Raw genomic sequence first — 11,400 nt, forward strand, 5'->3', positions numbered from 1 at the left:
ATTAGATATATAAATTAAACTTTAAATGTCAGTGTCTTCCTTGAGGTTGGAGAACAAGGTTTTAACTTTTTCATTATTAACCAATGACAATAATCGATTGGGGTATTAATTAATGATTAATGGTTAGTAAATTATTGGGTGGTAATTACAGAATGCATATAATATAGTAATAAATGGTCTTTGGGACAAGCACGGTAGTATTTAACCTTTGAAAACTATAGGATTTTTATGGTTCATTACGTGACGGTGGACAAATGATTGTTAATTTGAGTAATGTATTATTTATGAAAAAAAAATAAATGATAATTTGGGGTTAGATTCTATAGCATGTACAGTAGTTAAGGTGACTGGTTGCCCCTTTAAATTTAACACCATATTATGATTGAAGTTATGATATGCTGAGATAAGTAATTAATTGTTATGGATATATTATATGTTTAGCATCAAATTTAGATATTTGAAGGGATTGAGACTTAATTCTAGGCTTAAGATTTAGGAATATGAATGTTGATATATTAGTACATGTAATTAGGTATATTATAATATATGAACACAACTAGAGTTAAGTTCTTTGAAAATAATTAAGACTTAATTATAGACTTGAAACTTAGGGATTTGAGAATAGATTTATGCTCTATGATTTTGAGTGACTTTAGAATCACGGTTAGAATGCGATGAAAAAATTTGATTTAATATAAAAGTTACTCCATTACTTATTTAATTTCTACGAAAAATAATTAAAATAATACAGTTTTAAGGTTTTATGGGTATTGGGTGGTGAATAATTCTTGGAACAATAAGATATGCACATATGTTATATATTAATATTAGTTTTACTAGTCATGAGCGTAAGCAAAAATTTAAACAAAATAAAGGGTTTATAAAAAAACAAAAACTATTAAACAGACATATATTATAATTAGAGAGGATTCTTTAAGTATGTAAGGTTAGCAGGAAACTACAAATATCATTATGTTATTGAATTCAAATTTTATTAAGTTTTTCTTGAATACACGCTCACAATAAAAATCTAAAATTTAAGCTTGTAAGTCTTCAATATGGGATAGAGAATAATATTAAACACTCGAGATGTAATAAGACATACTTGCTTACGAATATTACATATTTGATAGATTGGGGAACATTCTGAAGCTTTACAAAAGAGAAAGACAAATTCATAAGGATCCGTGACACACGATCGACATTCAAAGGTATGTTAAGACTTTCAGACTTGTAGAAGGACGTTTTCCTAATTAAAGATTAAAAATAGATTAGATAACGGGTAAGGGTGGAAGATGGGGGTATCGTACCAATGGTGTGACGGGCATTGGTACGAGTACCAATGTTATAAAAGAGAAAATTTATTACTATAATATGTTATATTGTAATTTGAGAATGCTAAAGCAGATGGGCGATTAGCTGAAGTATTTAATGACTTGATTTCTTGTGTGTGACTGTGACTTTTATTGAACCCGTATAATTATGATGATTGAAGTGATTATACGTCATAGCGACATTTGATTTATCGAGATGTTGTATCATCCCCTTTGATTGATATCATATTGTGCACATGCATTGACATGAGATTTAGCATGAGTAAAGGTCTAACACGTGGAGATCGTCCGTGTTGAGATCGAGTTATGATTATAATTTGGGCACATGGAGATCGTCCGTGCGAGTGATTGGTTATTATTATAAGTTGGGCACGTGGAGATCGTCCGTGCTGGGGATTATTTGATTTTATGATAGTGCATTGAGATCGTCCGCACAGACACGTGGAGATCGTCCGTGTTGGTATATGGACCTCGCAAGTCATAGGTCATGAACTCTCGATGTATTTCCGAGGAGTATCATGTATATACGATTGAGAGAGTGCTGGGTATTCTGAGACATATCATTTCATGGTGTCATACTGCATTGCATCTCATGACATCCTTCATTCTTGATTATTACGTGTTTCATTTGGTGGTTGGATGTTAATTGAGGTTGATTACCTCTATTTGATGAAACTTGACTGGTAAGAGTAATATAGACATGTATAATTAAAGAATTGATTTTTCTTATATAAACTCCTATCACTACTTCTTTGTTGTCGTTCAATGAGATATACTGGGTACACGTGGTTTCGTACTCATACTACACTTGTTGCACTCTTTTGTGGTGCAGATTGGATTTCAAATTCAAGCATGTTCTTGGAGCTTGAATATGAGTTTGGATTATCTTGGAGTTGTGGTGCGCTGCTTGGGATATTCTGCGGCCCACGCCTTCAATCTACCTCTATTTATTAGATTATTTTGGTATTCTGATAGGATATTTATTATGTTTAGATTTTCATATTAGTTTGGACTTGTATCCTGACGTAGAAGCTCTTGTACTTATGACTCTACATCTTGGGGGTGATATTTCTATTTTCCGCATTTATTTTGAATACTTAGTATGTTTGATATTAGTTGATATTATCTTTTTACGCTTAAGTTAAAATGGTGAAGTTTATTGGGTTGACTTACCTATCGATTGGGATCATAAATGCCATCTCGACTCGTGATTTTTGGATTGTGACAAAATACCAGAGATATTTACTCTACAAAATTCTTCTAAAATATCTAAAATAATTATTTGTACTTCCAAAAGATCAACTTTAATTTTTCACAGAATTTGATCATGAAATATTTTCAATGAACTAGTTTCGAAATTTCTACTCGCAAATCTTTTTTCAAAACAATTTAAGTAAAATAAAAATTTAAGACCAAACATAAATACAGATAAAAGGAAAATAAAACCCTTCTTTAAGATCAAGATAAAATTTTAAAAAGACCAAATTCCAAATCAGGTGCTCTGCCCTCCCCCTCTCATCTCAACTTTGTTCTCTGCACGTTTTTCCTATAAATATAAAAAATTGCCTCCGAAAAAAAATGAAATTTTCCAACAAACAAAAATCCCAACTTAGAATTTGACCCAAAATAGTAGAAAATCTGAGAGCTTTTCTAAATAAAACTTTGAGGGAACCCCTTAAAATAGAATTCTTGATCATATATAGAATTCATCATTTTCTTGAACCTTTGTTAAATCATTCTTTTTTTTTCTCTCTCACTATTTTTGCATTTTAATAGCTAAAGATACAATTTTTATATGCATACATATACATTTTAGGTGTAAAAATTGAATCTTTTTAGTGTTTATAGGGGCTACAATCCATCTGATTCATATATATACATTTGTATTGTAATATGCATTTGTATATATATATTTCAATTCTCTCTATTAGTATTTGAATTGGATAAGGTTTTATGGTTGTTTCTTTGATTGCATTTGGTGTTTGTTGAAAGAAAAAAAAAGGGGGTTGTTGAATACATGCCAAATGCAATTAAAAGAAGGGCAGAATATGGGATGATTAGTATTATAATGGGAAGGGTAGCCTATGTGTTTGGTTTTGTTGCTTTGATTTGTGTTTGGGCAGCAAGAGATTCAGAAGGGAAAAGGAAGTTTCCAGGAAGCAATTTAGAGTTAGCTGGTGTTTGGCGTGGCCCTGTGATAGACGAAGATACGGTATGGATTTTGTTTCACTTATATTCATATGGAGATGAATGTAATGCGCATTTATAAAATGTGTTTAGATATGAGTTGCTTAATGTATATGTTCTAAGCATTTGTCTGCTCATAGCTAATTAGTACTATTTTCTGATGAGTATTAGCAATTTCGTTGAAATTTGAAGTAGTTATCGCTAAAAGCTTAAGTTTTTAGATTAGATGGTCACACACTTCGATATGGTCAGAGTAGGCAGATGTCCTACTAATCGAATGTCACTGCAACCCATTATCGAAAAGAATTTTCATGTGTTTGAACCATGAAAAAGTATCAGGCTTGCACGTGAAAGGGGCATGTTGAAAATACAATTAAATAATAAAACTGTGTTCTCTTTCTAGCGGCTAAGGTTTTAGATGAGATGGTCACAGTCTTAAACAACTTTCGTAAGAGGTTAACTTTTGGATTATGTTAATGAATTTGTGTTTTCAAATAAGAGTGGGATTTAACCAATTTGGTCTTTGCCCACAACCAACAAATATGGGCTTAGGAGTCTATGCTAATGTTTTTAAGGTTTTTAATTTCCAAAAGTTCAGAGACTTAGCTGTTGCCTGCTAGTTGAAAAAATGGCTGAAATTTGGAGGTTCGTAGGAAACAAGAATTAAATCGGTATTTACAAGAAAGACAATGAGGAAGAATCTCTTATAATCAACTTTGGAACTTAAATACTGGTGTTTTCCTGAAATCAGTAACCTTTTGTATTGCATCAAAGGTGTTTTCCTCGCACGGGCATTTTGAAGATCATTGTGCAAAAAAAACTGGAGTCGAGAAGCATAAAACAAGTTTATATTCGTTTTTAGAATTCATTTCTCTAACTTAATTCTTGCCTTGTCAGAATACTATAACTTGATGATCTTCTGTATGCAGGCCGAGCAAGTATGGATTCATTGCAGGGAAGAGTTAGAAGAGGGTACCGAAGCTGCAAAGTTTCTGGAAAATTATATTCAACAGACAGCAACAGGAAGTTACAGTTACTTAAAACAGGATATAGCTTTGTTGAGAAAAAGAACCTTACAAAAGGCTATTGAAGATTTGCCTCCCCGGGAGAAGCAGATTTTGTTGCAGTGCTTAAGAAGGAAAAATGTTCCAGTTCATATTTCTGATAGTGACGATGCATCCAGTACTTGGTTTAGCAAGTACGAAGAGCTTTTTTCACAATTGTCAAGTGTTCCCAGGAGGTACCTAAGAAAAAGAAAGAATCCATTTTTGCCAAAAAAAAAAGTTTTAAAAAAAAGAAAGAAATCATTTTTGCCAAAAAAACATGCTCCAGTTCCAGCCCTAGCTCCATCTCCAGGCCCTGCAACTGTTCCGTCTCCCGCTCCATCTCCGGGCCCTGCAACTGTTCTGTCTCCGGCTCCCTCTCCAGGTCCTGCAGCATTTCAAATGCTTGCTCCGACTCCAGGTCCTGCAACTGTATCACCAGTTTATGCTCCAGTTCCTTCTATTGAAGTGCCTGCTAGCTCTCCTCCAACTTTGCAGCCTCCTTCTCCAGTTCTAAAACCTCCTGCAAAGCCTCCAAAACATCAAACTCACACCAATTCTTCAACACCTTTACCTGTTAATCCTCCAGATAAACCGCAAAATGGTCCTAATTCTCAGCGAGATAATCAGCAGCATCGAAATTATTTAATTGCTGCAGTGGCTGGATGTTCTGTTGCAGGAATTGCCTTTTTAGCTCTGTTGATATTGTGTGTTAAGAATAAGAAGAAAGAAGTAGCTCCATATGGGCAAAGGGATGGGAAACCGCCTCTGAATTCGACTGCAGGTGTGTATTTGCTGCTATTTATCATGATGGTTAATTAATCTCATTGTATCATTCTTTTCATTACATTTCAGTAATTTGTATGATCTGTGTTATCAGGTGCTTCTCTAAATTTCGTGAGTGCATCTGCTGTAAATGACGCTGATCCTCATAATTCTTCCAAAGCAGACGTGGAACTGTCAAAATCTGAGATGAATGCAACTGCTCATGCACCATTACCGCTTCCTCCAGGAAAATCTGCACCTCCACCTCCACCTCCACCTCCGCCTCCTGGTCCTCCACCACCTCCTCCTCCTAAACCACCTGCTCCGAGCCCACCTCCACCTCCAAAATCTCGCCCTCCTAATCCACCAAAACCTGATAATATGCCAAAGCCTTTACCTCTTGGAGCACATCAGAGAGGACGTTCTTCTGAGGCCAGGGGAAGTGGCTCATTGGGTGAATCTGATGCTCCAAAAACAAAATTAAAACCATTCTTTTGGGACAAGGTTCTTGCTAACCCTGATCACTCTATGGTTTGGCATGAAATAAAAGCCGGCTCATTCCAGTAAGCTTTGCACTGGTTTTGCTATTTACTTTGCTCTTGCGAGAGTTTAACTGTTTCTGCTTTTACCATTCTGATTGCTGAATTTTATCACAGGTTTAATGAGGAGATGATGGATTCTTTATTTGGATATATACCCGGAGACCAAGGGAAAGATGATCGAAGAAAACCTTCCTCATCCTTTGATCAAACCTCACAGTATATTCAGATTATTGATCCTAAGAAATCACAAAATCTAGCAATTCTTCTCAAAGCCTTAAATGTGACAACAGAAGAAGTTTATGATGCTCTCGAGGAGGGTAAATCTCTCTTTCACCCCTATGTTGGCTGTATGAATCCTTTTAGAAATTTCATTTGATTTGGTCCATTTCATTCCAGTACAAAATATTTTATCTAAAAAGGACAGTTTTTGGATTATCTAATACAAGAAGACTGCCCATCTCACATTGATCCCTACGTTGATATATATATGTCTCTAACAAAACTTATAGGCTCTTGGCAAACACCTAACCTGAGTAGTATAACATCAATAAGTTAGCATAATCCTGACTAGTTGGTACCTATATAAATCATTTGCTTCATTTTGTTCTATTCTTAGCTATGTCCTCATTGATTTCGAGAAATGTAGTGCTAACTTTCCTACATATGGTTTTAGGCTTACCTTGTTCTCTTTTGGAGACTTAATTTATCATATTTTTTCACCTGCGAACGGTACATTTGGGAGTCTATGTAGGACATGCTAAACCATCTCAGTCGACCTTTTCTAATTTTATCCTCTGTCAGATCTGTTTATTTTGATATTTTCAAATTTTGTACAATTGCATTTCTACAATGCTCAGATTGTGGATATTTTGGACCTTACCAACCCAACATTTACTTCCATATAACATTGAAACACCCCTCTGTATCAACTTTTTATATTTTAAAGTAAATTTGCTAAAGTTTATTTATCATGACATTCTCCTGGAAAAGTGAACATGCTTTTGAATTAAATTGGCATCTTGACATCTGCACATGCTGTATTTGTTCTTGTGTTTAAGGGAAAGAACAAGTCCCATCTAAAATTTTCATTGTCTGTGTTGCAACATGTCAACGATCACCTAGATACCAATTGCAAAAGCTTTAAGGGATGAGAAGACCAGTTAGAAGAAAATGTAATCTTTGAATGATAGCATATGCTTATTTTGTTACAACTGAATACATTGAAAAGCATGTCCTAGACTCCTACTTCAGCTTGAAAACTAAAATGTAGCAAAGTTTGTAGAGCATGATTTTAATTGGAAAACTATGGTATTACTTCAGTCATTTACATTTGGTATGATACTTATTTGATTCGCTGACTTTTAAAAGATGCAAACAATCCGAAGGAAAACATTGAAGTTTCACAATGATAAAAATTCCCTTATTGTCATGTACCTTGCCACACAATTGATCTTAGCTGCTAGTAATATTAAGTCGTGAAAAATTTGACGTCTATCTAATTACTTAAGTCTCTTATCAGGTAATGAGCTGCCTCCTGAACTCATAAGAACTCTCTTGAAGATGGCACCAACAAACGACGAAGAACTAAAACTCAGATTATTTGCTGGAGACATTTCTCAGCTCGGTCCTGCTGAACGTTTTCTTAAGTCCATGGTTGCAATTCCATTTGCCTTCAAACGGATGGAAGCATTGCTGCTCATGTGTTCTCTTCAGGAAGAAGTTTCTTCCATTAAAGAGTCCTTCGCAACCTTAGAGGTATAGTGTAGAGTTTCTTATAATTTGATGGTTGCAGTTTAGGGTAAATTTTTTTTGTTATTCTGCTTCGGCCTCGGTTTTTATTTGTCAATTCTGTGTTTGGTGGTTTGCCAACTATAGACATACCATCCTCATGAACTCAGATAAGCAAAGAAAGCAAATAACGGTATTTATCTGGGCGGAGAGTTTAAGAAAGGAAGACTTTAAAACTTATGATCTAAAACAAGTCAGACGTTTATATGTCTAGAAATTATTTTACTAAAGGGTAAAATGAGAAGTTTATAGATTATATTAGTTCTAACTATAGAAAGATATTATTCTTATGGAACAAACAAAAAAGGAAAGTGTGCCACATAAAATCGGACAGAGGGAGTAACATATATGTGTACATCATGTGACTGAGATTTCATCTCTGGAGTATCATCCCTTTTGTTAAAAATTGAGAACAATAAGAAAACAAATAATAAAGGAAATCAATTGTTCTTTTAGATTATTAGTGGCAAAAACTATGTAGACATTAGACTTTTCGTCTTGTAATTTATAATCAACAGAAATATAGCAGTTAGTTGGACTCACCCGATTTTTGTTCTTAGATTCTTGGTTTCTCACCTTTTATATTAAAATACAGAGTTTTTCAGTTGAAGGGGATCATTTGACTTTTGCGTGAAATACTAAAGCTGAACGTTAAACAGTTGGACTAACAGTATCACCTGATTTTGAATTTTTGATAGTGCCAAACGATTATTTAAAATCTTTCCACCCTAAAATACCGGTATGAATATGTGTATTGGCTAGTGATGCCAAGGGAATTATAGCCAACCTTGGGAAATTTTAGTAATTCGCTGCCTTTCGTGATTATATAGTTGAGCTTTTTACTCATTATTGTGACTTGCAGGTCGCATCTAAGGAACTGAGAAACAGCAGGCTCTTCCTGAAACTTCTTGAAGCAGTTCTAAAAACTGGAAACCGCATGAATGATGGCACCTTCCGTGGTGGTGCGCAGGCATTCAAGCTTGACACGCTGTTGAAACTTTCAGATGTGAAAGGAACCGATGGCAAGACAACACTCTTGAACTTTGTAGTTCAGGAAATTATTCGATCTGAAGGATTAAGAGCAGCACGTAAATTAAGAGAGAACCAAAGCACTACCAGTGTGCAGACAGAAGATCTTGTAGAAGATCCTGCTCAGGAGTCGGCATATTATCATCGTAACCTTGGTCTTCAGATGGTTTCTGGTTTAAGCAACGAGCTTGAGAATGTAAGAAAAGCTTCACTTATTGACGGCGAGAACTTAAGTGCAGCTGTCATGAAGCTTAATCACTCACTAATGAAAACTAAAGAGTTTCTGGACACTGATATGAGAAGTTTGGAGGATGAAAGTAAGTTCCGTGATACACTCACAAATTTTATCCAACATGCAGAACAGGACATTACTTGCATACTAGAAGAAGAGAAAAAGATAATGTCTTTGGTTAAGAGCACAGGAGATTACTTCCATGGGAATTCAGGGAAGGATGAAGGCTTGCGTCTCTTTTCAGTCGTTAGTGATTTCTTGATTATGTTGGACAAGGCATGCACAGTGGTGAGAAACTCAACGAAGTTACCAGTTAAGATTCCTAAAAAAGGGACATTAACATCTCCTTCCCAAGAATCCTGTCCTGAGTCTTTACCAGACATACGTAAACAACTATTTCCTGCAATCCAGGAGCGACAGATGCACTATTCTAGTTCAGACGACGAGAGCTCAAGCCCTTAGCTGTCTATTTAGGTATGTCTATTTGTAAAACTGAGTTTTCATGAAACTAATGTAAAGATGGCTGATGAATCGTAACTTTGCTGTTTTGATGTGTAGGTGTCAGAGTACTTTGGAGCTAATATGGCTTGGATAATAGTCTACAGAAGTATGTATTTAACAACTATATGAGGCCTAAGGTGTGCCTCCTACACCCAGTTAGCAAACACATGCTCTTCGAGATAGAGTGAATAGACATTTTGCTTCAATGCTCTCTTAGAGCCCTAGCACTAGCGGTAGGAAGAGTGGCTATAGTATAGATGCCATAGTAGTTATTGCATGGTCTACTACAACGATCCACTGAGTTAAACCACAACCTCTCACTGTCTGTAGTCACCTTTGTCTATAACAATCCAAATATCGAGATGGTAATGGTACTGAATTCTCCTAAATATTTGTTAAATTATTTTTAGTATATATTGGAAGTTAGACCAGATTCGTATAGTTTCAGCTTCTTTTTCTCGTCAAGATGCATGATTGCTTATTCATCTGTTTCTAATCCATTTTGTGTCTAGTTTCTTTGTTGGACACTCAACTTGATACAATCTTTTAGTGTCATACCTTCCAAAACCAAGCTGTGCACCATCCGCTTTGCAACCCCTACTACTTCTGCCTTAACGACATTTAATTTACTAGATTACATATGTTTCATTATCTACTAAACTGTCATATCCTTTGTGTTGTAATTGTCTACTCCTTGTTCGATATTTCTGTAATATGAATTTGTGAGTTTGTTACAATTGGCGACAACATTTCTAAGGACATCCCTTCTTTATAAGCTTTTAATCTTTCTGCTGATTGATATTGGAAAAGATTGCACCTCCACGAGGTAGTAATAAAGTCGTCCAGTCTATCCTCCTCAGACCGCACTTAGGAGGTCTCATGTTTCCTAAAATTTTTTGAGGTCTTATGTTTGTACATTGAGGTGGGAAAATTAGAACATATACCACATAATCAAAAATTTTAAAATAGCAATTAGAACATATTTTTCTCATCTTCAATTGAAAAAGTTTGTATCTTTACGCACTTCATACATTGCTATTATACAACATATAAATTTATGCTACTTCTAATACATAAATAACTCCTTTCTAATCAGCATTCAAACGACCCCTAAGAGGCTATATATATCATCATATATCATATCATATATTATTATAAGCATGAAGCTCTAAAGTGTAAAGTTGAATTACTATTTTGCCCCTATACTAAATTAAAAAGTCATAAAATACTTTACCCAAATATAAATTAAATATCTAATTAAATAGTAATATTTGAATTACATAATAGAGGAGCAAAATGAGAAGTTCAGCAGTCTATTCAATTACTATGTGTGAAACAAATAGGATGAACACTAATAAAGTTTCAATTAATATAGAAGTTGAAACGTATTTTGCTAATTATGAGAAGTTGAAAGGAATCAAATTAAGTAATTGAGGAATATCAAAGAGTTTTTATCAACAAATCTTCAAGACTACACTATATAAACATACTCAATATTAGTCATTCAACACAAGCTTCCATTGTTAAGTGGGTACAAAAGTGTCTTCTAATTTTCAGGTACAATCTTATTAAGTCTAGATTTTTCCGTTTGATTTGCTAACTTCATTTGAATGATAACTTTCTAATTTTTTTATTAGGTAAAATAAATAGCTTGAAAGGTATAATCACACATATCAAAAATTGAATGTTGTTGTACACATATGGTTTGATGCTGAATGATGATCAACTCTCTTTGAAACTCTCTACGCATAGTTTCCCGCAGAAAAAGAAACCATGTTATAAACTTTTAAACTATTAATAATAAATTGAAATTGCAGTTGTTTGCTAGCAAAATATATCAAATTTTCTTCAACAAATGTAGCAACTCCAAGTCTTCTCTAACAGTGATGGATAGTAGTTGTAATCCTGTAAATGTAAGTCTGGGTATATCTGAAAGTTTTTAAGGAAGTAGTTACATTTGTAACGACACACATTAAGGA

At 34.5% G+C, this 11,400-nt stretch overlaps 1 protein-coding gene across 1 annotated transcript; it reads left to right on the top strand.

The window, feature by feature from the left end:
- The first annotated feature begins 2,826 nt into the window (after positions 1-2,826).
- On the top strand, positions 2,827-9,886 carry LOC107024587 (formin-like protein 3). Its single transcript, XM_015225574.2, has 7 exons — positions 2,827-3,546; positions 4,451-5,348; positions 5,445-5,892; positions 5,986-6,188; positions 7,391-7,626; positions 8,522-9,394; positions 9,479-9,886. Exons 1-6 carry the CDS (start codon positions 3,352-3,354, stop codon positions 9,380-9,382), a joined length of 2,841 nt encoding a protein of 946 aa, XP_015081060.1. The 5' UTR covers positions 2,827-3,351; the 3' UTR covers positions 9,383-9,394; positions 9,479-9,886.
- The last annotated feature ends 1,514 nt before the right edge of the window (positions 9,887-11,400 follow it).

Source organism: Solanum pennellii, chromosome 7, assembly GCF_001406875.1.
Source record: "Solanum pennellii chromosome 7, SPENNV200".
Lineage (NCBI taxonomy): Eukaryota > Viridiplantae > Streptophyta > Magnoliopsida > Solanales > Solanaceae > Solanum > Solanum pennellii.